Source organism: Salvelinus alpinus, chromosome 2 (genome assembly GCF_045679555.1).
Source record: "Salvelinus alpinus chromosome 2, SLU_Salpinus.1, whole genome shotgun sequence".
Taxonomy (NCBI): domain Eukaryota; kingdom Metazoa; phylum Chordata; class Actinopteri; order Salmoniformes; family Salmonidae; genus Salvelinus; species Salvelinus alpinus.
This window is the reverse complement of record NC_092087.1, coordinates 97511619-97539252: the sequence shown is the minus strand read 5'-3', so window position 1 is coordinate 97539252 and position 27634 is coordinate 97511619. Positions and strand designations below refer to the sequence as shown.

Here is a 27634-nt window from a genome sequence, read left to right as displayed (position 1 = left end):
CTTGTGAATCAAACCAACATGTCCGATTTTTAAAATGTTTTACAGGGAAGACAAAATATGTAAATCTATTAGCTAACCACGTTAGCAAATGACACCACTTTTCTAACTCCATCAGTTTCTTACTCCATCAGGTGCTATCACTAATTCGACCAAATAAAGATATAAATAGCCACTAACCAAGAAACAAATTCATCAGATGACAGTCTGATAACATATTTATTGTATAGCATATTTTTTTTCGAAAAATGTGCATATTTCAGGTATAAATCATATTTTACATTTCAGCTACACTCAGAAAGTGCACCGAAAGCAGCCATAATATTTACAGACACCAACGTCAAATAGCTAATTACTCATCATTAAACATTTCCGAAAAATATTTAGTTTGCAGCAATTGAAAGATAGGCAACTTGTGATTCCAAACAATATTTCCGATTTATAAAATGTTTTACAGCGAAAACAAAATGTATCGCTAAATTAGCGTAGCCACAATAGAGAGACACATTTGGGCGCCCACGACCCGTTCACATGCACGACAGATATATGAAATAACATCATAAAATGAGTCTTACTTTGGCTGATCTTTCATCAGAAGGTTGAAGAAGGTGTCCTCTGTCCAGATGAGTCGTTGTTTTGATTCAGAATGGCAAATTTCCCTCTTCAATTAGCATTGGCACGAGCCGAGTGGCATAAATTTCTCCAACGTAAACACAGTCAGAGGACGGAACACGGCAAAACTCCCGAATAAAGTTTCAATAATCTGATTAAACTATATTGAAAAAACATACATTACGATGATATGGTCACATGTATCAAAAAAAAATCGAGCCGGAGATGTTAGCCGTTTGTTACGAAGGCAAAACAGAAGTCAATCCCACTTCCTTCAGAGTACCGGAAGTGGACGCTCACGTCAAAGAAATAGGTTTTTTTCCACCACAGGACAAGATGAGCACAAAAATTTCTTCTCTGACATCCTCTTTACACCAATAGGAAGGCGTATAGAGTGTCAGCAGACTCCTAAGTGTCAAGACCATGTATAGGCATCAAGTTGAAAAGAGCATCGATTTCTGACATTTCACTTCCTGGTCAGGAAAAGTGCTGCAGAAGGACTTCTGTTTCACTCAGAGAAATAATTCCAACTCTTTTAGAAACTAGAAAGTGTTTTCTATCCAAAAAGAATAATAATATTCATATTGTACGAGCAAGATTTGAGTAGGAGGCCGTTTGAAATGGGCACGATTTCACTGGCTACTCAACACTTTGCCTTGCAGCCTTAACAGGTTTTAAACATGATTTCTGCTGAGACCTTATTAGCCAGGGAGAATAGCCTTACAGCATGTTAGATAGCCTTACAGCATGTTAATAATACAATTATGCAGACTAAGCAAAAAACACACGCTGCAGCCCATTGGGCAATTTGTGCTCCCCAACTTCCAAACAGTGATTCCAACCAAGATGCAAGCGTCTACTCTAGTTGTGGGGAATTATTTTTAGCAACAGTGGCAATGTATTCGGCAAGATCAGTCATATTAGAAGAGCGACCTGGGACAAAAGTACAACATTCATCGCCAATGATCGCACAAGTGCCCCCTTGAGCTGCCAAAAGATAGTCAAGAGCCTCTCTGTTTTGAAGAGTCAATTCAGCCAATTCTTTTAGTACCCCATTCAATTGTTCCAGGGCATTTCGAGTTGCATTGCCAATTTTCTCTACGTGTCTAGAGATATCACGAATTTGGTCTAGGGCACCTGCAACTCCATACCCAGGGAAAACCCCGTCAAAGAACCTGGAGGCAGGTGCCTGAGTGTGAGTGACGTCAGCCAGAGACCTCTTATCTCTCCTCATTCCAGGAGGTCTGTAGTGTCTAAAGAGAGCCTTCAGATTCTTGTCATTGTTTTGAACGGTTCTCATTGCTGTCACCACAAACCCAACAGTACAAGTACCTCCCCAGTTCAGGGGAAGGCTATAGTAAGCCGTCTTACCACACAACCAGTAGGTGCCATTAGGGGCTCCTCTCAGAGTTGTTCTATGTTTGTCAAACCAAATTGTAAACGGTTCCTTATCAGCCTGACCATTCTCCTGTATCACCTTTAAATTGCAAGCATTTGATCCATTAATATTCATTGTACAATTACATTTGAATTCACCCAAATAGTGATCTCCATATCCTCTAATACACCAAGGGGCAGTCATCACCCAAGCCACTGAAATGGGTGGGAGTGAAACATTATCTGGTCTCACATAACAGAATATATTGGGTTGATTATATACCTTAACATTGTTGGTCATAGTATAAAAAGGTATTTTTCCTGCCAATGCTATAGTAAAGTTAACCCCTATCGGGACTCCTAAAAGGGGGAAGCCTGCCCCTACCTTCACCGGACTCAACCCACACACCCAACAGTCCTTTCCTTTGGATGTCAGGTTGGCAACCATTTGTGCTCTAGATAAGAACAAATTGTCCTCATGGTTTTGAGGGCCCAGCAGGGCTCTCCTTCTACGGTGACCATCTACTTCTAGGCCACTGCTCCAGGCCTGTGTTTGCCCCTTTGGCTCAGGACTCATTTGACCCTCTGTCAGGTTTCCTACAAGAAGACAGCCTACTGTTCCTATTAGCATTCCTGTGCTAATGCAGAGGAGGGCCACACGGCAGCGCCGGAACTGGCGAATCCTCATCTTCTCCTGGATCAGGAACTCGTCTGCAGGGCGACACGTGGATCCAGGTATCTCTCTCAGCAACCTTCACCGCAGTGGGGGGGGTCTGAAGAACTTGATATCAACGGGGGTCCTTCCAACTCTTTCTCCTGGAGTCTTTGACCACCACGGAATCACCTGGGTTCAACCAGCGCTCCGCTCCACCTGCTAAGTTCGGCAAAGACGCCTTCACCCGTGGGAAAAGAGTCTTAAGAACACCGTTAAGGGAGACACAATTCTCTACAATGTCTTCCTCCGTTCCTTGCAGGGACAACCTGTTCTGGGGAAAAGGTGTATTAGTCATTAGTCTTAACGGGGTGTCTCTCAAGTCCAATCTAGGGCTACAGTCAACGTCACTGGCTAGGTCACAGTCATGGTCTTCACCGGCATCTGCTGTAGGGAGAAGCGTTGAAGGGTTAAGAATTGTACATTGTTTCAGAGTAACATGGGACATTGTCAACAATATGTTCTGATAGTCTAGGAGTCTCGCACGTGTCAAATGAGACATTTTTTTTTGCCTGTGTAAGGTATTGTTAGAGGAGACATTGCCACAATATTAGAACATGCCAAAACAGCCTCAGTAGTAGCCACTACCGATCTCAAACAGGAAACCATTCCCCCTGATCACAGTATCCAGTAATAATAACCAACAGGTCTATATCCCATAATACTGTGTCAGTAGTAGCCACTACCGATCTCAAACAGGAAACCATTCCCCCTGATCACAGTACCCAGTAATAATAACCAACAGGTCTATATCCCATAATACTGTGTCAGTAGTAGCCACTACCGATCTCAAACAGGAAACAATTCCCCCTGATCACAGTATCCAGTAATAATAACCAACAGGTCTATATCCCATAATACTGTGTCAGTAGTAGCCACTACCGATCTCAAACAGGAAACAATTCCCCCTGATCACAGTATCCAGTAATAATAACCAACAGGTCTATATCCCATAATACCGTGTCAGTAGTAGCCACTACCGATCTCAAACAGGAAACAATTCCCCCTGATCACAGTATCCAGTAATAATAACCAACAGGTCTATATCCCATAATACTGTGTCAGTAGTAGCCACTACCGATCTCAAACAGGAAACAATTCCCCCTGATCACAGTATCCAGTAATAATAACCAACAGGTCTATATCCCATAATACTGTGTCAAAACTGCTGACATGAAACAACCTGTTAGTTCCTTACGTCCTTCTTTGTCAATCATTGGTTCATTGGTGAAATTAGCATTATGACAATATCTTTAATTAAATAATTCAAAAACCTTTATTATTGCAATTGCAGACAGAAGTTTGCAAACAGGAACATAGCACGCATGTTTCTGAGTAAGTTCTGCCTCAAACAAAAGGTCTCCAGTGGTTTAAACCCTAAGTCGCGCCCTGATGACGTCACTGCCTATATCATCATCCTCTACTCCTGGGACCAAAACCATGCCTACGAAGCTGTATAAACAGGGCCCTTATTGTTAGCTAAACACTTAGCAGTAAATGTCCCCTTCCCCCAAAGTTGACCCATTGTGGAACCAAGTCTTATCTCCTTCACTCGCCTGCAGAGTTCTGTCTAAGGGCCTCTTTATAATGAGGCAGAGAGAGAGAGAGAGAGAACTAAAATACAAATGTAGAACAATACTAAACTTCTACAATGACTATATCTATTGTTAATCAGTAGTCTAAAACCCTATAAATGTAAGCAGGGTATTTTAACCCCTCCCCTTCTATTAATAAAACATAAGCATAATACATTATTCTAATACATCAAACTTTTGGGTTTTTATGACCCCTGGGTGAACCCGACAAACCCGTCTCTGATACAAAGAGTTGGAGCGGTTCAGTTTGGTCCGTCAAGCCCAAGAAAGGGCTAGATATTAATGTCTGTTTCAATTTTAACAATGCCAACTCAGCCTTATCACTCCAGACCACAACTTCACTCGCCTCCATCTTTCTCCCATTAATACAATCCTGCAGCGGTTGAACTATCTCTGCATAGTCCTTCAACCACGAACAATAGTAACCAGCACACACCCAACAAAGACATCATGTGCTGCTTGGTGACAGGTTTAGGCAAGGCTTTAATTGCCTCTAATCTATCCTCGTGAGATATATTTTTTGACTGTGAGCAAATCAACAAATCATCAACATATTGAACCAAAATACTTCCACCGGGGGCAACAAAACCTTCAAGGTTTCGAGCCATTTCTTGGGCAGAGATGGCAGGTGATTCAACCTAGCCTTGAGGCATCACGTCCATGTCCATTATTTTTTTACCAAGAAACGTAAACAGGAACAACTCCTGTGACTCTTCAGGGATACTGAAGAAATCATTCACCAAATCAATTACCGAAAAACACCAACTACCTGGAGACACCTGGGATAACATGCTAAGAATGTTAGGCACCAACTACCTGGAGACACCTGGGATAACATGCTAACAGTGTTAGGCACCTGGGATAACATGCTAAGAGTGTTAGGCACCAACTACCTGGAGACACCTGGGATAACATGCTAAGAGTGTTAGGCACCAACTACCTGGAGGCACCTGGGATAACATGCTAACAGTGTTAGGCACCAACTACCTGGAGGCACCTGGGATAACATGCTAACAGTGTTAGGCACCAACTACCTGGAGGCACCTGGGATAACATGGTAACAGTGTGAGGCACCTTGGATAACATGCTAACAGTGTGAGGCACCAACTACCTGGAGGCACCTGGGATAACATGCTAATAGTGTGAGGCACCTGGGATAACATGCTAACAGTGTGAGGCACCAACTACCTGGAGGCACCTGGGATAACATGCTAACAGTGTTAGGCACCAACTACCTGGAGGCACCTGGGATAACATGCTAACAGTGTTAGGCACCAACTACCTGGAGGCACCTGGGATAACATGCTAACAGTGTTAGGCACCAACTACCTGGAGGCACCTGGGATAACATGCTAACAGTGTGAGGCACCAATTACCTGGAGGCACCTGGGATAACATGCTAACAGTGTTAGGCACCAACTACCTGGAGGCACCTGGGATAACATGCTAACAGTGTTAGGCACCAACTACCTGGATGCACCTGGGATAACATGCTAACAGTGTTAGGCACCTGGGATAACATGCTAACAGTGTTAGGCACCAACTACCTGGATGCACCTGGGATAACATGCTAACAGTGTTAGGCACCTGGGATAACATGCTAACAGTGTTAGGCACCAACTACCTGGATGCACCTGGGATAACATGCTAACAGTGTTAGGCACCAGGGGTGCTCTAGCATGTACAGCATCATTTACAAGTCTAAGGTCTTGCACAAAACGATAATCACCAGAAGGTTTTCCTAACAGATAAAATTGGTGTGTTACAGGGCGAATTCGGACAGGGAACCAGAGCTCTTCTTTCAACTAACGCACTATGAATGGGAATGATACCCTTTTCGGCTTCTTTGCTAAGAGTGTACTAAGCTTTATAAGGCCTTTTCATGCATACATTGTCGTTCTTTGATTGAGCCCACAGTTATTCTGGTACATCTGTTAGCCAATCAATGTGTGAATTATCTTGTAATAACACAGGCATGCTTTCAACAGGAATTGGTTATTTTCTTGGTATTGTCATTGCAGTAGCCCAATATGGGGAATAGAGAGTTGCTGTTGAAGCTGACCACTTTCCCTCTTCTTCCAAGGCCACCCAATCAGTTGCTTCCATCACTGTCTTCATCCGATCATCCACATCTTTCCATTGTGTTCCAGGAGCCTTTGATAAGCTACAGCATGTAACAGAACCAGACACCTCATACAGGCTATTCTTGGTATCTGTCAACAGCTACAAAGTCTTCTCCTCTGTATATCCCATCAGTCGTTATTTCAACTTTCTCTTTTTGCTTGGTCCATGTCTGTTGATATTCTGGGTCATCTTCACGAGGGGACAGCAGCAGTGCAATGGAGGTGTTCAGAAACGTCCCAGTCAGCATGCAACAGGGGAAAGTAAGATGCCAGGCATAGCAATTTATCAGGCCGGGTAAGATGCCCGGCATAACATTCATCAGGCAGGGAAAGATGCCAGGCATAGCAATTTATCAGGCCGGGGAAGATGCCAGGCATAGCATTCATCAGGCAGGGGAAGATGCCAGGCATAACAATTCATCGGGCAGGGGAAGATGCCAGGCATAACAATTCATCAGGCAGTGGAAGATGCCAGGCATAGCAATTCATCGGGCAGGGAAAGATGCCAGGCATAACAATTCATCAGGCAGGGGAAGATGCCAGGCATAACAATTCATCGGGCAGGGAAAGATGCCAGGCATAACAATTCATCAGGCAGGGGAAGATGCCAGGCATAACAATTCATCAGGCAGGGAAAGATGCCAGGCATAACATTCATCAGGCAGGGAAATATGCCATGTTCTCTTGATTCAAGTGACAATCCTTCTTCAGTACAGGCTACCATAAGAATATTTTGAAGATAAATACAGAATGCACAGGATGAGAGGACTAAAAACTGAGAGTACTAATGGCCAATAGGGAATTGTCAATGTAAATAGGAGTTGGGTTTCAGTTCACCAGCTGTTTAGAATCTGTGGAATGTCACTCATGAACTCAGAGCTACATGTGCTATGTTCTGTACATTGAGTCAGGAGCAGGATACTTGTTATTTGGCCATTGGCCCAGTTGTACTGCAAGGACTTCTGATTGGTCAACCCCAGGCTAGGGTGGGGGGTTATAAATGGCATCCTGTTCCTTGTTCTGTGGAGAAAAACTGAGGACAGGGGAGGTTTAGTTTTAATGGTTTTATTTTTTATTTTATTTTTTAAATGTATTTAAATTGACTTACTGAAAATTCAGTAGATGTGTCCCTCTATTGTTCACTGATGAGATGTCTCCTCCTGGGCAGTTCACAGTTAAGGTTTGGTCTGGGCGGGTCCTCGTTGTCTTTTCATCAGATGAGAAATTCCCTCACGCCTTCCCATAGAATGCACAGAATCAATCATCCTGTTTGTGATGCCAGAGAGAACAAGCACAAGATGTACAATGCAAGGCTATCTCTTCAGACAACAACATTTCCCACCACACTTCCTGTATGGTTAATAATGGCATGCCATTGGTTACAATGTTGCCAGCTATGGTATACGAGGCGATAGTAGGCCTAGTTGGACAAGGCTATCTAAGTGTGCACATGATGCAAGTAAAAGGTCAATATTAATTATTTTATGAAAACAAAATGTCTGTGATTCAACTAGACTTTCCAGAGTTTTTGTCAACTGATAATAACTAAAACTAATGAGGGATGAAATTACTAAAATGTGACTAAGATTAAAGTCTTTTGAGACTAAAAATATAAAATAAATACTTCTGTCAAACAATCTCTGAGACGCGGACATATACACTCTCTCACACACACAAACCTGACTCAAACCTTTGTGTGGTTAGTAGGCTAGTGACAACTCAAACCTTTGTTCTGTTAGTAGGCTAGTGACAACTCAAACCTTTGTGTGGTTAGTAGGCTAGTGACAACTCAAACCTTTGTGTGGTTAGTAGGCTAGTGACAACTCAAACCTTTGTGTGGTTAGTAGGCTAGTGACAACTCAAACCTTTGTGTGGTTAGTAGGCTAGTGACAACTCAAACCTTTGTGTGGTTAGTAGGCTAGTGACAACTCAAACCTTTGTTCTGTTAGTAGGCTAGTGACAACTCAAACCTTTGTGTGGTTAGTAGGCTAGTGACTCAAACCTTTGTTCTGTTAGTAGGCTAGTGACAACTCAAACCTTTGTGTGGTTAGTAGGCTAGTGACAACTCAAACCTTTGTGTGGTTAGTAGGCTAGTGACAACTCAAACCTTTGTGTGGTTAGTAGGCTAGTGACTCAAACCTTTGTTCTGTTAGTAGGCTAGTGACTCAAACCTTTGTTCTGTTAGTAGGCTAGTGACTCAAACCTTTGTTCTGTTAGTAGGCTAGTGACAACTCAAACCTTGGTTCTGTTAGTAGGCTAGTGACAACTCAAACCTTTGTTCTGTTAGTAGGCTAGTGACTCAAACCTTTGTTCTGTTAGTAGGCTAGTGACTCAAACCTTTGTTCTGTTAGTAGGCTAGTGACAACTCAAACCTTTGTGTGGTTAGTAGAATTTAAATACACAATTATGAGATTAAAAAATATATATATTTAAATTTACAAAGTTGCAAATCTGACAAAGTTTCCTCTGGATCTAAATGTTGCCATTTAAAGTATGAATTAGGAGCAGACAGTCTGCATGTCTGGTTCTTTCTGTTCTGTCCCAGTTGTAAATCCACTCACCTCTTTACATTTGTGTGAGTGGTTCTTCAGATTGTCCTCAGATCTGGAGTCAGTGATGAAGTCTGTCTCTCCCTCCTCTCTGTCTGTCTGCTTCTCTCTACAGCCAGGGATTATCTTTTATACAGAACAGCTGAGTGTGTTACATGTCTGTACCTGTGTGTGTGTGTGTGTGTGTGTGTGTGTGTGTGTGTGTGTGTGTGTGTGTGTGTGTGTGTGTGTGTGTGTGTGTGTGTGTGTGTGTGTGTGTGTGTGTGTGTGTGTGTGTGTGTGTGTGTGTGTGTGTGTGTGTGTGTGTGTGTGTGTGTGTGTGTGTGTGTGTGTGTGTGTGTGTGTGTGTGTGTGTGTGTGTGTGTGTGTGTGTGTGTGTGTGTTGGCTGTAGCTATCATGGAACTCAACTGCTCAATGAGCTGGTTCCTGTATCACAGAAAAACAAGAACAAAACCCTGTGTACATAAGGAGGAGGGAAGTCAACGTCTGGCTGATCTATTGTCTGGCTGATCCATTGATCTAGAACCCCGTGGGGTGTAGCACAAGGACCCAGTCACTGTCACCCATTCAAAGAAGCTGATCCAAGAAAGTGGATATACGTCAAATCCGTCCTAATTTATGTAATGATCTAATGTAATTTTTTATTTTGTATTTTTTTAAATATTTATCTAATGGGCCTATAATGAGGTTACTAAATTCTGATGTTTATTCGGCTGTTTTCGCTGCGTAATATTTAGAAGTTGTCATTTTCTGGTGTTAAAATGTAGGGGGGGGCATAATGCTAACTCCCTTTCAAATACGCTGGTAACACAGTGAGTTAGACATGGGTGGTGGACATTACATTGTTTTGGGGATGGCATCCATAGAAGCATTATACTGTAGTCTGATTTTTACCAGAACATAGTGTAAAATGCACATATAAACATTAGCCTAAATTTAGGCACATTTATATGGGCGGCAATGAGGGTGAGTTGGTATCTACATGGTTTTGGCCAAACTTTTACCTAATCTATTATAGTGAATTCAAAGGGTATTTATTTAACCTTTATTTAACTAGACAATGGAATTCCCAATCACAGCGGGTTGTGATACAGTCTGGATTTGATCCAGGTTGTCTGTAGTGACACATCTATCACTGAGATGCAGTGTCTTAGACCACTGCTCCAGTTGGAAGCCCTGGGTAGTCCTGACCGCAACGCGAACCCTGGTCCAGCAACTGTCATCCCTGTCCGTCAAACACACAATACTGTAGTCGTGGCATATTCCCTGGTTCTACCCTTTATAAGGCCGGGAGTCAATTTGATCGTGTCGACAATATGGATTTTAAAGGCCATTTCTCATTGAGACGCCTGCAGCGTTGACCGTGTCGCCATCTTCCGCGAACGTAGGAACCTTTTAAAGCCATATTTCAGACAAGCCGCGATCAGATTACATCTTCTAGGTCTAACTCTGTTTCTCAACCGGGGGGTGCATCTGACCAGGGGGGAAAGTAATCCGGTCCGGTCTGGTATGGAGTACTGACAAAATAAATAGTGGGGGTACAGCGTACCGGTAAAACATGAGCCGATCACAATAAATAAAACAAATAAATAAAACTAAATCGCCAAGAAAACTGACACCATCAGTTATCATTACCGTCAGTCACATGAACATATGGATTTGAAAGCGGTTGGTGTATAAACGTGCACAGGTAGCATACAGGAGCCTTTTGAAGTTTGATAATCAGATGAAAACATCATAACTTGTTGGTGTTTATGGCACATTTAAAGGTCATACGTTTTAAAAGTTTAATGCCAATTCTTTACACACACACACAGGGACACACAGACACACACACACACACACACACACACACACACACACACACACACGGACACACAAACACAAACAGGGACACACACAGGGACACTCACACACACATACACACAGGGACACACACCCACACACACATGGACACACACCCACACACATATGGACACACACCTACACACACAGGGACACACACCTACATACACAGGGACACACACACACACACACACACACACACACACACACACACACACACACACACACACACACACACACACACACACACACACACACACACACACACACACACACACACACACACACACATGTTGATATCATGATCCAAATGCCAGAAGTACAGTATGTTTGTGTGTGTATGTGTGTGTTCGCCTGTGTTCATGTGTTACCTGTGCTGAATAGTCCCACATCTCCCCCATTGCGTGCAGAGTTGCAGGCACTGAAAGTGAGAAACACAACAACACAAGGGGGTGGAGGGATATCAAGGACAGACAGATGATGTAGATTGTGTAAAGGCTCCCTGCTCTGGATAAAGATCAACAACAACCCAACCAGACACACTCTCAACCTGAGAGGGAAAAGGAGAGACAGATGGAGAGAGAGATAATGTCCACTGATCGTGTACAATTCCCCGCTGTTCTGGTTGCTACATCGTTTACCTGGTCTTGCGAAAGCAGACTTTTGCAATGTTCAGAGGTAAACTCCATATAAATGTGAATCGATTCTTGAATCACGATACGGTTCTAGAAGCATAAAGCCCTCTACTTTCATTTCACACCAAAAATCATTTCCCAAATGCAAAATTGACACTTTCTGTACACCACAGGAGGCTGGTGAGGGGAGGATGGCTCATAATAATGTCTGGAATGGAGAAAAGGAAGTGGTATCAAGCACATGGAAACCACGTGTTAGATACCATTCCACTCCTTCCGCTCCACCCATTACTATGAGGACGTCCCTCTTCTATTACAAATCAAATCAAATCAAATTGTGTTCCGAATACAACAGGTGAAATGCTTACTTACAAGCCCTTATCCAACGATGCCGTTTTAAGAAAATACCTCAAATAAATAATTAAAAAGTAAGGGGTAAGAAAACAAATAATTAAGAGCACCGGTAAATAATAATAGTGGGGGTATCGGTACAGAGTCAATGTGGAAGCTATATACAGGGGGTACCGGTACAGAGTCAATGTGTCAATGTGGAGGCTATATACAGGGGGTACCGGTACAGAGTCAATGTGTCAATGTGGAGGCTATATACAGGGGGTACCGGTACAGAGTCAATGTGAAGGCTATATACAGGGGACACAGGTACAGAGTCAATGTGTCAATGTGAAGGCTATATACAGGGGGTACCGATACAGAGTCAATGTGGAAGCTATATACAGGGGGTACCGGTACAGAGTCAATGTGTCAATGTGGAGGCTATATACAGGGGGTACCGGTACAGAGTCAATGTGAAGGCTATATACAGGGGGTACCGGTACAGAGTCAATGTGAAGGCTATATACAGGGGACACAGGTACAGAGTCAATGTGTCAATGTGAAGGCTATATACAGGGGGTACCGATACAGAGTCAATGTGGAAGCTATATACAGGGGGTACCGGTACAGAGTCAATGTGTCAATGTGGAGGCTATATACAGGGGGTACCGGTACAGAGTCAATGTGAAGGCTATATACAGGGGGTACCGGTACAGAGTCAATGTGAAGGCTAAATACAGGGGACACAGGTACAGAGTCAATGTGTCAATGTGAAGGCTATATACAGGGGGTACCGATACAGAGTCAATGTGGAAGCTATATACAGGGGGTACCGGTACAGAGTCAATGTGTCAATGTGGAGGCTATATACAGAGGGTACCAGTACAGAGTCAATGTGGAGGCTATATACAGGGGGTACCAGTACAGAGTCAATGTGTCAATGTGGAGGCTATATACAGGGGGTACCGGTACAGAGTCAATGTGTCAATGTGGAGGCTATTTACAGGGGACACAGGTACAGAGTCAATGTGGAGGCTATATACAGGGGGTACCGGTACAGAGTCAATGTGGAGGCTATATACAGGGGGTACCGGTACAGAGTCAATGTGGAGGCTATATACAGGGGGTACCGGAAACGAGTCAATGTGGAGGCAATATACAGGGGGTACCGGTACAGAGTCAATGTGGAGGCTATATACAGGGGGTACCGGTACAGAGTCAATGTGAAGGCTAAATACAGGGGACACAGGTACAGAGTCAATGTGTCAATGTGAAGGCTATATACAGGGGGTACCGATACAGAGTCAATGTGGAAGCTATATACAGGGGTACCGGTACAGAGTCAATGTGTCAATGTGAAGGCTATATACAGGGGTTACCGATACAGAGTCAATGTGGAAGCTATATACAGGGGGTACCGGTACAGAGTCAATGTGTCAATGTGGAGGCTATATACAGGGGGTACCAATACAGAGTCAATGTGGATGCTAAATACAGAGGACACAGGTACAGAGTCAATGTGTCAATGTGGAGGCTATATACAGGGGGTACCGGTACAGAGTCAATGTGTTAATGTGGAGGCTATATACAGGGGGTACCGATACAGAGTCAATGTGGAGGCTATATACAGGGGGTACCGGTACAGAGTCAATGTGGAGGCTATATGCAGGGGGTACCGGTACAGAGTCAATGTGTCAATGTGGAGGCTATATACAGGGGGTACCGGTACAGAGTCAATGTGTCAATGTGGAGGCTATATACAGGGGGTACCGGTACAGAGTCAATGTGGAGGCTATATACAGGGGGTACCGATACAGAGTCAATGTGTCAATGTGGAGGCTATATACAGGGGGTATCGGTACAGAGTCAATGTGGAGGCTTTATACAGGGGGTACCGGTACAGAGTCAATGTGGAGGCTATATACAGGGGGTACCGGTACAGAGTCAATGTGGAGGCTATATACAGGGGGTACCGGTACAGAGTCAATGTGGAGGCTATATACAGGGGGTACCGGTACAGAGTCAATGTGTCAATGTGCGGGGGCACCGTTGTCGAGGTAATTGAGATAATTATGTACATGTAGGTAGGGTTGTTAAAGTGGCTATGCATTGATGGGGGGGGGGGGGGGTAATGTAAATAGTCTGGGTAGCCATTTGATTAGGTGTTCTGGAGTCTTATGTCTTGGGGATAGAAGCTGTTTAGAAGCGTCTTGGACTTAGACTTGGTGCATCGGTACCGCTTGCTGTGCTGTAGCAGAGAGAACAGTCTATGACCAGGGTGGCCTTCCTCTGACACCACCTGGTATAGAGGTCCTGGATAGCATGAAGCTTGGCCCCAGTGATGGCCCCAACCCCTGTTTAACTCTGCTACTACTCTCTGTTTATCGTATAAGTATAGTCCCTTCAACTATACATTCATGTACATATTACCTCAATTTGCCCGACTAACCAGTGCCCCCGCACATTGGCTACCCGGACTATCTGCATTGTGTCCTTCCACCCACCACCCGTCAACCCCTCTTTAACTCTACTGCTAGTCTCTGTTTTCATACATGCATAGTAACTTTAACCATACCTACACGTACATATTACCTCAATCAGCCCGACTAACCGGTGCCTGTATATAGCCTCTCTAATGTTATAGCCTATCTACTATTATAGCCTCACTACTGTTATAGCCTCGCTACTGTTATAGCCTCTCTACTATTATAGCCTCACTACTGTTATAGCCTATCTATTATTTTAGCCTCACTACTGTTATAGCCTCTCTACTGTTATAGCCTCTCTACTATTATAGCCTCTCTACTATTATAGCCTCACTACTGTTATAGCCTCACTACTGTTATAGCCTCACTACTGTATATAGCCTCACTACCGTTATAGCTTCACTACTGTATATAGCCTCTCTACTGTTATAGCCTCACTACTGTATATAGCCTCACTACCGTTATAGCCTCACTACTGTATATAGCCTCACTACTGTATATAGCCTCGCTACTGTTATAGCCTCACTACTGTTATAGCCTCACTACCGTTATAGCCTCACTACTGTATATAGCCTCGCTACTGTTATTTTTCACTGTCTTTTTAAATGTTTTTTTATTTCTTTACTTATCTATTGTTCACATAATACCTATTTTTAACTTAAAAATTGCACTGCTGGTTAGTAAGTAAGCATTTCACTGTAAGGTCTACACCTGTTGTATTCAGTGCACGTGACAAATAAACTTTGATGTGATATTTATGTATATATAAACATTCAGACAGAGGGGAAATCCGTCAGAGGCAGAGAGAGGAAAGGGAGGACAGCCAGGCTTAGGATCTCCCCTGTTTAAACGTTCCTAGAAGGGTGTGATAGCCTGCTGATGTCAGAACAGTGTCCACATGACCTGCTGTTAGAAGAACTTCTGTCCCAGTGTTCTTTGAGTCTGTGTACGTTCCACTGAGACTGCTGTATAGTGTGCTACGTTTTGCCATTTTAAATGGTCACACCTCACCACCCATTTTAATCAGGACACACCTCACCACCCATATTAATCAGGTCACATCTCACCACCCATTTTAATCAGGTCACACCTCACCACCCATTTTAATCAGGTCACACCTCACCACCCATTTTAATCAGGTCACACCTCACCACCCATTTTAATCAGGTCACATCACACCACCCATTTTAATCAGGTCACACCTCACCACCCATTTTAATCAGGCCACACCTCACCACCCATATTAATCAGGTCACACATCACCACCCATATTAATCAGGTCACACCTCACCACCCATATTAATCAGGTCACACCTCACCACCCATATTAATCAGGTCACACCTCACCACCCATTTTAATCAGGTCACACCTCACCACCCATTTTAATCAGGTCACACCTCACCACCCATATTAATCAGGTCACACCTCACCACCCATATTAATCAGGTCACACCTCACCACCCATTTTAATCAGGTCACACCTCACCACCCATTTTAATCAGGTCACACCTCACCACCCATATTAATCAGGTCACATCTCACCACCCATATTAATCAGGTCACACCTCACCACCCATATTAACCAGGTCACACCTCACCACCCATATTGGTCCAGTCACACCTCACCACCCATATTGATCAGGTCACACCTCACCACCCATATTGATCAGGTCACACCTCACCACCCATATTGAAAAGGTCACACCTCACCACCCATATTGATCAGGTCACACCTCACCACCCATATTGATCAGGTCACATCTCACCACCCATATTGGTCCAGTCACACCTCACCACCCATATTGGTCCAGTCACACCTCACCACTCATATTGGTCTGGTCACACATCATCACCCATATTGATCAGGTCACACCTCACCACCCATATTGATCAGGTCACACCTCACCACCCACACAACTGGAGCAAACATACTGTATCTCAAAGGCCATTGCACAGCATTTAGGGGAAATGGGTGGTTCAATATAAACTGTCATGCAACATTTATTGAGCTAAACGCACCCCACGTGTACCTCGAAACCACCCGCAGCGAAAGCCTCAGACAGACACCAAACAAAATAAAAGTACAGACAAGTTTACAAAATAAGAGTCCTCTTAATAGAGGGAGATGAACAGGTCTAATTAAGTGCCTCTTAGTAGATTCAAGCTGATGGTGCATCTATCCTCCTTTCATCCTCCCTCTCTCTCTCTTCTTCCCCCTGACTCCTGCTCTTCCTCCCTCTCTCTCTCTTCTTCCCCCTGTATCCTGCTCTTCCTCCATCTCTCTCTCTTCTTCCCCCTGTCTCCTTCTGTTCCTTCCTCTCTTCTTCCCCCTCTCTTCCTCCCTCTCTCTTCCTCCTGTTCCTCTCTCTTTCCCAAACTCTTTCTCCTCCCCTCTTCGTGTTATGATGTGTCTAGGTTAAACTGCTCCTAGATCTGTGGCTGATGGATGCCATACAATAGTATGTATCTCTCTAGCAGTGCTGCCATCTACAGGACAGACTGAGTTACTGCAGCTGTAGCAGTGCTGTCATCTACAGGACAGACTGAGTTACTGCAGCTGTAGCAGTGCTGCCATCTACAGGACAGACTGAGTTACTGCAGCTGTAGCAGTGCTGCCATCTACAGGACAGACTGAGTTACTGCAGCTGTAGCAGTGCTGCCATCTACAGGACAGACTGAGTTACTGCAGCTGTAGCAGTGGTGTCATCTACAGGACAGACTGAGTTACTGCAGCTGTAGCAGTGCTGCCATCTACAGGACAGACTGAGTTACTGCAGCTGTAGCAGTGCTGCCATCTACAGGACAGACTGAGTTACTGCAGCTGTAGCAGTGGTGTCATCTACAGGACAGACTGAGTTACTGCAGCTGTAGCAGTGCTGCCATCTACAGGACAGACTGAGTTACTGCAGCTGTAGCAGTGCTGCCACCTATAGGACAGACTGAGTTACTGCAGCTGTAGCAGTGCTGTCATCTTCAGGACAGACTGAGTTACTGCAGCTGTAGCAGTGCTGCCATCTACAGGACAGACTGAGTTACTGCAGCTGTAGCAGTGCTGCCACCTATAGGACAGACTGAGTTACTGCAGCTGTAGCAGTGCTGTCATCTTCAGGACAGACTGAGTTACTGCAGCTGTAGCAGTGCTGCCATCTACAGGACAGACTGAGTTACTGCAGCTGTAGCAGTGCTGCCATCTACAGGACAGACTGAGTTACTGCAGCTGTAGCAGTGCTGCCATCTACAGGACAGACTGAGTTACTGCAGCTGTAGCAGTGGTGTCATCTACAGGACAGACTGAGTTACTGCAGCTGTAGCAGTGCTGCCATCTACAGGACAGACTGAGTTACTGCAGCTGTAGCAGTGCTGCCACCTATAGGACAGACTGAGTTACTGCAGCTGTAGCAGTGCTGTCATCTTCAGGACAGACTGAGTTACTGCAGCTGTAGCAGTGCTGCCATCTACAGGACAGACTGAGTTACTGCAGCTGTAGCAGTGCTGCCACCTATAGGACAGACTGAGTTACTGCAGCTGTAGCAGTGCTGTCATCTTCAGGACAGACTGAGTTACTGCAGCTGTAGCAGTGCTGCCATCTACAGGACAGACTGAGTTACTGCAGCTGTAGCAGTGCTGCCACCTATAGGACAGACTGAGTTACTGCAGCTGTAGCAGTGCTGTCATCTTCAGGACAGACTGAGTTACTGCAGCTGTAGCAGTGCTGCCACCTATAGGACAGACTGAGTTACTGCAGCTGTAGCAGTGCTGCCACCTATAGGACAGACTGAGTTACTGCAGCTGTAGCAGTGTTGCCACCTATAGGACATACTGAGTTACTGCAGCTGTAGCAGTGTTGCCACCTATAGGACATACTGAGTTACTGCAGCTGTAGCAGTGCTGCCACCTATAGGACAGACTGAGTTACTGCAGCTGTAGCAGTGTTGCCACCTATAGGACAGACTGAGTTACTGCAGCTGTAGCAGTGTTGCCACCTATAGGACAGACTGAGTTACTGCAGCTGTAGCAGTGATGCCATCTACAGGACAGACTGAGTTACTGCAGCTGTAGCAGTGCTGCCATTTATAGGACAGTAGGAGTTACTGCAGCTGTAGCAGTGCTGCCACCTATAGGACAGACTGAGTTATTGCAGCTGTAGCAGTGTTGCCACCTATAGGACAGACTGAGTTAATGCAGCTGTAGCAGTGTTGCCACCTATAGGACAGACTGAGTTACTGCAGCTGTAGCAGTGCTGCCATCTATAGGACAGACTGAGTTACTGCAGTTGTAGCTGTGCTGCCACCTATAGGACAGACTGAGTTACTGCAGTTGTAGCTGTGCTGCCATTTATAGGACAGTAGGAGTTACTGCAGCTGTAGCAGTGTTGCCACCTATAGGACAGACTGAGTTACTGCAGCTGTAGCAGTGCTGCCACCTATAGGACAGACTGAGTTACTGCAGCTGTAGCAGTGTTGCCACCTATAGGACAGACTGTGTTACTGCAGCTGTAGCAGTGCTGCCACCTATAGGACATACTGAGTTACTGCAGCTGCAGCAGTGCTGCCACCTATAGGACAGACTGAGTTACTGCAGCTGTAGCAGTGCTGCCATCTATAGGACAGACTGAGTTACTGCAGCTGTAGCAGTGCTGCCATCTATAGGAAATACTGAGTTACTGCAGCTGCAGCAGTGCTGCCACCTATAGGACAGACTGAGTTACTGCAGCTGTAGCAGTGCTGCCATCTATAGGACAGACTGAGTTACTGCAGCTGTAGCAGTGCTGCCATCTACAGGACAGACTGAGTTACTGCAGCTGTAGCAGTGCTGCCATCTACAGGACAGACTGAGTTACTGCAGCACAACCCTACAGTCAGAGAGTACAACACAACAACTACAGTCGTTTGATTAATATATTTATTTAACAGGGACAATACACATCAATGAACAGTTCTGTAAATATGCCAGATTGAGACAACTGTCTATCTGTAGTCCCTGGGCAGATATTATTATTCACTTGCGGCATGTGTATATAACAATATCATCAGCATATTATATATCAACACCGTGACACATGAAGCATGTCCTGTATATACAGTGGGAGAACAAGTATTTGACACACTGACGATTTTTCAGGTTTTCCTATTTACAAAGCATGTAGAGGTATGTCATTTTTCTCATAGGTACACTTCAACTGTGAGAGACGGAATCTAAAACAAAAATCCAGAAAATCACATTGTATGATTTTTAAGTAATTAATTTGCATTTTATTGCATGACATAAGTATTTGATCACCTACCAACCAGTAAAAATTCCGGTTCTCACAGACCTGTTAGTTTTTCTTTTAGAAGCCCTCCTGTTCTCCACTCATTACCTGTATTAACTGCACCTGTTTGAACTCGTTACCTGTATAAAAGACACCTGTCCACACACTCAATCAAACAGACTCCAACCTCTCCACAATGGCCACGACCAGAGAGCTGTGTAAGGACATCAGGGATACAATTGTAGACCTGCACAAGGCTGGGATGGGCTACAGGACAATAGGCAAGCAGCTTGGTGAGAAGGCAACAACTGTTGGCGCAATTATTAGAAAATGGAAGAAGTTCAAGATGACGATCAATCACCATCGGTCTGGGGCTCCATGCAAGATCTCACCTCGTGGGGCATCAATGATCATGAGGAAGAACTATCATCTGCCCAGAACTACACGGCAGGACCTGGTCAATGACCTGAAGAGAGCTGGGACCACAGTCTCAAAGACCCATTAGTAACACAAATACTTCTTCTCCCCACTGTATAAGCTAAAGTGTAAAGGCCCTAAAACGGATCCTTGTGGGACCCCATTGTGCAGTTGCCAGACAATTACACTTTCTGCTTGATTCAAACACTGTATTCTGTAAGTGTTGAGGGAATTAAATAATTCCTCTAATGTACTCATTAATTAAATTCAATCTGTCTATTTATAAGAATTTGTAAGATACTTATTAACATAAAATAGACAGGATACAGTCTTATTAAAATTAGATAATAGTATTTATTCTCGGAGCACGCTACCATTTGTACATAAACAACAGTTTATATACAAGATATGACATCATAGGTTACAGAATAATTCTCCTCGTCCTGACCAATATAAAACAGGTTCAAAAGTTCATTCCAACTTCCCAGCGCACACACATGACACACAATATAATCTATTCTCCTGAAGGCTCACTATAATTTATTACCACTTTAGCAGACAACTCAAGATAATGGAAGACCTAAAAAGTTACTCACTGCCTTAACTAAACATCTCAGGGCTAAGTTGGGTCAGTTCAACCATAGTTTAACGACCCTTTCTGCTTATTTTATAACCCACAACACAAATCTCTTTTCACTAGGCGTGCAGAGTTCAATTAGTTATAGTTTTATCTAAAGCTAGAAATTGTTTTAATTATTTATTAACAAAATTCCTAACAGTAAGATGAACTAATCCATCCATTTTAAAGCATTGGGGGAGAAATTTAACTTTGCTAGATTAGAGAGTATTATTCTGTGATTTACAGTGTCAAATGCTTTTAGAAAATATATAAAACACAGCTCCTACCACTTCACCTTTGACACATTTGTATTTAAACCTTCTCCAAAAAGACCAACTCTGAAGCCGAATTGCATGGGTTACAATGAGAAATCACTAGTATTCAAGGGACCAGTCAATTGCTCAGCAACTACCCTCTCTCTGCAGCCTTTGAAACAATTGGTGAAATACTTCTAGGTCTATAATTATTGACCTTAAAACAATCTCCAGACTTGAACATGGTGGTAACAGCAGCTGACTTCCAGTCCCTTGGGATGATACCTTGGTTTATGGATAGATTCATTTGATGTGTTATTGGTGATGTTTAAATATCATTATGTGTTTTAATAAAGAACACATTATCAAAACCATAGACATCTTTGACTTTAGAGGTTTTCAAACTTTCACCTCCAGTAGAATCATATCAAACATTTTGAGTGAGTCTTCGCATTGGGTGTTAAATAACTCGCTCACTGTCAACTTTTGCCCCACATCTAGTCCAGACTGAATAAAGAAATTGTTAAAAGCAGTGGCTATAGAGTAACTCTATCAATTTTCATATTTACACATACAGTATTTTAATTGTTTGACAGCCGCCATGTAAATTTAAGGTAAAATGTCATTTGTTTAGGTCTGGGGGGGAGAAAGATGCACCGAGTACCACCCAGGGGAAAACATATTCTAATGATTCCCCTTGTTGTCAACGTGGTTCCTGGTGAGCTGTACAGGCAACACACCCACTGCCTGGAATGAATTTACTCCAGTGTGTTGTGAGGGGTACATTATACAGAGATGTAAAAGAACCATAGGTATAGGAGTGCTGAACTCTGGACAGAAAAGGTAGAAAAGAGATGCACACTCTTACTGTAGAGTGGAGTAGAGTGTACTGTGGGGGTGGAAGGTTTGTGTACTGTGGGGGTGGAAGGTTTGTGTACTGTGGGGGTGGAAGGTTTGTGTACTGTGGGGGTGGAAGGTTTGTGTACTGTGGGGGTGGAAGGTTTGTGTGCTGTGGGGGTGGAAGGTTTGTGTGCTGTGGGGGTGGAAGGTTTGTGTACTGTGAGGGGGGAAGGTTTGTGTGCTGTGGGGGTGGAAGGTTTGTGTACTGTGGGGGTGGAAGGTTTGTGTACTGTGGGGGTGGAAGGTTTGTGTACTGTGGGGGTGGAAGGTTTGTGTGCTGTGGGGGTGGAAGGTTTGTGTGTTGTGGGGGTGGAAGGTTTGTGTACTGTGGGGGTGGAAGGTTTGTGTGTTGTGGGAGTGGAAGGTTTGTGTGTTGTGGGGGTGGAAGGTCTGTGTGTTGTGGGGGTGGAAGGTCTGTGTACTGTGGGGGTGGAAGATTTGTGTGCTGTGGGGGTGGAAGGTTCGTGTCCTGTGGGGGTGGAAGATTTGTGTGCTGTGGGGGTGGAAGGTTCGTGTCCTGTGGGGGTGGAAGGTTTGTGTGTTGTGGGGGTGGAAGGTTTGTGTGCTGTGGGGGTGGAAGGTTTGTGTACTGTGGGGGTGGAAGGTTTGTGTACTGTGGGGGTGGAAGGTTTGTGTGTTGTGGGGGTGGAAGGTTTGTGTGTTGTGGGGGTGGAAGGTTTGTGTACTGTGGGGGTGGAAGGTTTGTGTACTGTGGGGGTGGAAGGTTTGTGTGCTGTGGGGGTGGAAGGTTTGTGTACTGTGGGGGTGGAAGGTTTGTGTACTGTGGGGGTGGAAGGTTTGTGTGTTGTGGGGGTGGCAGGTTTGTGTGTTTTGGTGGTGGAAGGTTTGTGTACTGTGGGGGTGGAAGGTTTGTGTGTTGTGGGAGTGGAAGGTTTGCGTGTTGTGGGGGTGGAAGGTTTGTGTACTGTGGGGGTGGAAGGTTTGTGTACTGTGGGGGTGGAAGGTTTGTGTACTGTGGGGGTGGAAGGTTTGTGTACTGTGGGGGTGGAAGGTTTGTGTACTGTGGGGGTGGAAGGTTTGTGTTTTGTGGGGGTGGAAGGTTTGTATTTTTCACACTTGTCCCCAGTCAGGTGAGTGTCACAGGTGAGGGTGTACAGGAAATAAAAGCCCTCCCTGCTTTTGTTACACCAGTGTCCGTGTGTTCCCTGCTCGAGGTCGACGGTACAGTGCAACAGGTTGTCATTTTCATTCATAATATCTTCATCCCAGACAACCACCTTTAGTCTCAGGTCTTTGTCAAAGGGACCCATGTCAAAGGTAGCATTCCAGACAGGATTGTTGGAATAAATCACATTGGTCTTATGGGACTTGGAACCGTAGGTGACCACAGCGTACCTGTAGCAGGTGGAGAAACAGGAAGTTGGAAACAAACTGTAAAGATTCAAATACTATGGCATGCCACAAGAGGGCGATCAAATTCATTCCATGGAGGACCTAGTCTATACTGGTTTTAGTTCCTTTCAATTAAGACTAAAGACAACCAGGTGAGGGGATTTCCTTACTAATGAGTGACCTTAATTCATCAATCAAATACAAGGGAGGAGAGAAAACCGTCAGACACACGGCCCTCCGTGGAATGAGTGAAAAGGGGCTACTCCAGTTGGCACATATTGCTTGTGATCCCAAATGGATCCCTATTCCCTATATAGTGTACAAAGTACACTCTTAGAAAAAAAAATGCTATCTAGAATCCAAAAGGGTTCTTAGGCTGTCCCCACAAGACAGAAGAACCCTTTTTGGTTCCATGTAGAAATCTTTTGAGTTCAAAATTGAAGCCTTTTCACAGAGGATTCTACATGGAACCAAAAAGGGTTCTCCTATGGGGTCAGACAAATAAACCGTTTTGAACCCTTTTTTTTAAGAGTGTAGTGCACTCTATAGAGAATAAAATACTTGTAATGGAAAATGATCACGCTTGTTTGAGCATCTGTCAAGGCTGTGGGTAACTGTTGAAAGAAGTCAGGCGCAGGAGAGCTGAGATGTGTGGACAAGGTATTTAATACAAGAAAAAACACCAGTATAAACACAATACTATGGTGCTGGAAAAATACCGGTACCACGAAATAAACGGGCGTAATAACAAAACCTGGTAACAATACACCAGCCGTCAGATACAGCCTTACAATAAAACAAACCGCACACAAACATGGGGGAAACCAGAGGGTTAAATAATGAACATGTAATTGGGGAATTGAAACCAGGTGTGTAAAAAACAAAGACAAAACAAATGGAAAATGAAAAGTGGATCGGTGATGGCTAGATGGCCGGTGACGTCGACCGCCGAACGCCGCTCGAACAAGAAGAGGGAGCGACTCCGGCGGAAGTCGCGACAGCATCAAGATTAGTATACAGTAGTTTGCTGTTTATCTTACATTGTAATTGTAGTGGTTACACTCAAACATATGAGCGAAAGACACTGAAAATACTTATTTTTGGTTCAAAATACGTATTTGGGTTGTGCTAATTGGGAAGGGGTTCCAGATAGCGAACTGCACGTTCTGCTCTGTGCTCCAGCCGCCAGGCACTTCAGTTGAAAAAAGTTAGCTGCACCCAACCTTTCAAAAGCCAGATCAGCCCCGAAAACACTTTTGAGAAAGCAAAAAAACAGAGTTTTCAAACCCAGATGTTCAACAGGCTAATAGTGCCGTGAACGCCTCATGAAGTAAACCAGGGTTTGGGGTTTAGCAAGTTAACGGGAAAACCTGGATGTGAGACAATGTCTTAAAGATACGCTTTCAATCAAAACTGTCATTACTACAACCTAGTGAAAGTAGCTGAAACTGTCATTACTACAACCTAGTGAAAGTGGCTGAAACTGTCATTACTACAACCTAGTGAAAGTGGCTGAAACTGTCATTACTACAACCTAGTGAAAGGGGCTGAAACTGTCATTACTACAACCTAGTGAAAGGGGCTGAAACTGTCATTACTACAACCTAGTGAAAGGGGCTGAAACTGTCATTACTACAACCTAGTGATAGTAGCTGAAACTGTCATTACTACAACCTAGTGAAAGGGACAAACTGTCATTACTACAACCTAGTGAAAGTGGCTGAAACTGTCATTACTACAACCTAGTGAAAGTGACAAACTAACATGACCTTTAGACCTGATGACGTATTTCTGCTATGCTAGAGCTATGGTAACTAAGGTCGCCATGACATTGACTGCAACCATGATCTGGGAGGCAGGTTTATTATTGGGATGAGTCATGTCCTTGAGGCCCGTACTTAGTGATTTTCGCTAGCAAAGTCAAAATTTGCTTTTTTTTTTAAATTTCAATTGGCTTTTTGCTCTTAATTTAAGTTTAGGGTTAGGCATTAGGTTTAGTGGTGTGGTTAATGTTAGGGTTATGCATTAGGTTTAGCAGTGTGGTTAGGGTTAGATTTAAAATCAGATTTGATGACTTTATGGCGGTGCCAGCTAGTGATCAGTCTGCAGAGCTGTCTCCAGAACAAGATGAATGAACAAAAATGATAACCTGCATCAGGAATTTCTATTGAAAAAGCAGTTATGGCCCTCATGATTTAAAAACTTCTTGTCAATAGGGGGGCGTTGTTTTCACTTTGGAAAAAATCGTGCCCAAATGAAACGGCCTCGTACTCTTTTCTAGATCATACAATATGCATATTATTATTACTATTGGATAGAAAACACTCAGAAGTTTCTAAAACTGTTTGAATTATGTCTGTGAGTAAAGCAGAACTCATTTTGCAGCAAACTTCCATGCAGGAAGTGAAAAATCTGAAAACGAGGCTCTGTTTCAGGGCCTGCCTATTCAATTGCCTTATATTTATCGATATGCATGCACTTCATACGCCTTCCACTAGATGTCAATAGGCAGTGGAAGGTGGAATGGGGTGTCTAGCTTGATCTGAGGTCGAACAAGAACTTTTGGAGTGTCAGGTCAGGAATTTCCTTTGTCTACCAAGGCGCGCGAAGTACCTCCATATTGTCTTCTGATAAGCGTTTGGTTTACACGGCGAATATCTCCGGCTCTGATTTTATTTGATACATGTGATAATAACATCGTAAAGTAGGTTTTTTCAACCGAGTTTTATCAGTTTATTCAACGTTTATTGGGACTTTTGGAGTTTTCCATTCTTCGGGAGAAGATGGGAACGTTATCAAGCTTGGCTAGCATTGTGGCGCGAATTCGACAGAAGAAAAGGACATTCTAAAACCAAACAACGATTTATTCTGGACCAAGGACTCCTTGTACAACATTCTGATGGAAGCTCAGCAAAAGTAAGAACATTTTATGATGTTATTTCTTATTTCTTTGGAAAATGTTGATTCCTATTCTCCGCCGTTTTGGCGAGCGCTGTCTCGCAATAACGCAAGCTGTTTGTTATGGTAAAGTTATTTTTAAAAATCTAACACGGCGGTTGCATTAAGAACCAGTGTATCTTTCATTTGCCATACAACAAGTATTTTTATGTAAAGTTTATGATGAGTTCTTTGGTCAGATTAGGTGAGTGTCCAAAATAGCTCCGGACATTCTGGGGAAATGTTGCTACATATTCACAATGTATAACCACGGTTTGCAGCTCTAAATATGCACATTTTCGAACAAAACATAAGTGTATTGTATAACCTGATGTTATAAGACTGTCATCTGATGAAGTTGTTCAAGGTTAGTGATTAATTTTATATCTTTTGCTGGTTTTTGCGAATGCTATCTTTGCGGTAAATAAATGCATTTGTGTGTTTGGCTATTGTGGTAAGCTAATATAATTCTATATTGTGTTTTCGCTGTAAAACACTTAAAAAAAAAATCTGAAATATTGTCTGGATTCACAAGATGTTTATCTTTCATTTGCTGTACACCATGTATTTTTCAAAAATGTTTTATGATGAGTATTTGTGTATTTCACGTTGCTCTCTGTAATTTTTCTGGCTGCTTTGGTGATATTTTTGATGGTAGCTGCAATGTAAAACTATGATTTATACCTCAAATATGCACATTTTCGAACAAAACATACATTTATTGTATAACATGTTATAAGACTGTCATCTGATGAAGTTGTTTCTTGGTTAGTGACTAATTGTATCTCTATTTTGTCGGTTTTGTGAAAGCTACCTATGCGGTAGAAACATGGTGAAAATATGCGGTTGTGTGTTTGGCTATTGTGGTTAGCTAATAGAAATACATATTGTGTTTTCGCTGTAAAACATTTAAAAAATCGGAAATGATGGCTGGATTCACAAGCTGTTTATCTTTCATTTGCTGTATTGGACTTGTGATTTCATGAAAATCATATTATATGATATCCCTGTCGCGTTAGGCTAGGCTATGCTAGTCAGCTTTTTTGATGAGGATGCTCCCGGATCCGGGATGGGTAGCAATGAAAGGTTAAATTAACCTTGGTAAACTTCTACTTGGTCACCATCCCGGATCCGGGAGCATCCTTATCAGTAAAAAAGTTGACTAGCATAGCCTAGCATAGCGCCACAAGTAAATACTAGCATATAAATATCATGAAATCACAAGTCCAAGACACCAAATGAAAGATACACATCTTGTGAATCCAGCCATCATTTCCGATTTTTAAAATGTTTTACAGCGAAAACACAATATGTATTTCTATTAGCTAACCACAATAGCAAAAGACTCAACCGCATATTTTCACAATTTTTCTACCGCATAGGTAGCTATCACAAAACCGACCAAATAGAGATATAATTAGTTACTAACCAAGAAACAACTTCATCAGATGACAGTCTTATAACATGTTATACAATAAATCTATGTTTTGTTCGAAAATGTGCATATTTGAGGTATAAATCATAGTTTTACATTGCAGCTACCATAAGAAATATCACCAAAGCAGCCAGAATAATTACAGAGAGCAACGTGAAATACCTAAATACTCATCATAAAACATTTATGAAAAATACATGGT

At 43.4% G+C, this 27634-nt stretch overlaps 1 protein-coding gene and 1 long non-coding RNA gene across 4 annotated transcripts in view; both read right to left on the bottom strand.

Annotated features, from left to right (window-relative positions):
* LOC139568359 (uncharacterized) lies at positions 1-9141 on the bottom strand. Of its 3 annotated transcripts, none has more exons than XR_011673589.1 (3): positions 8978-9082; positions 7525-7682; positions 1-2879 (listed from the first exon to the last, which is right to left on the bottom strand). It is a non-coding gene; the product is annotated as an uncharacterized lncRNA (long non-coding RNA). The 3 variants fall into 3 exon arrangements; XR_011673590.1 differs by lacking the exon at positions 1-2879 and adding an exon at positions 3951-7449; XR_011673588.1 differs by lacking the exon at positions 1-2879 and having other exon boundaries at positions 3951-7682; positions 8978-9141.
* A 12296-nt stretch (positions 9142-21437) lies between these two features.
* LOC139541891 (perforin-1-like) overlaps positions 21438-27634 on the bottom strand; it is a 45839-nt gene continuing 39642 nt past the window's right edge. The window contains exons 7-8 of the mRNA XM_071346777.1: positions 21698-23063; positions 21438-21443 (exon numbers count right to left, since the gene is read on the bottom strand). Coding sequence (XP_071202878.1) covers positions 21438-21443; positions 21698-23063 — 1372 coding nt within the window. The remainder of the gene's footprint in view (positions 21444-21697; positions 23064-27634) is intronic.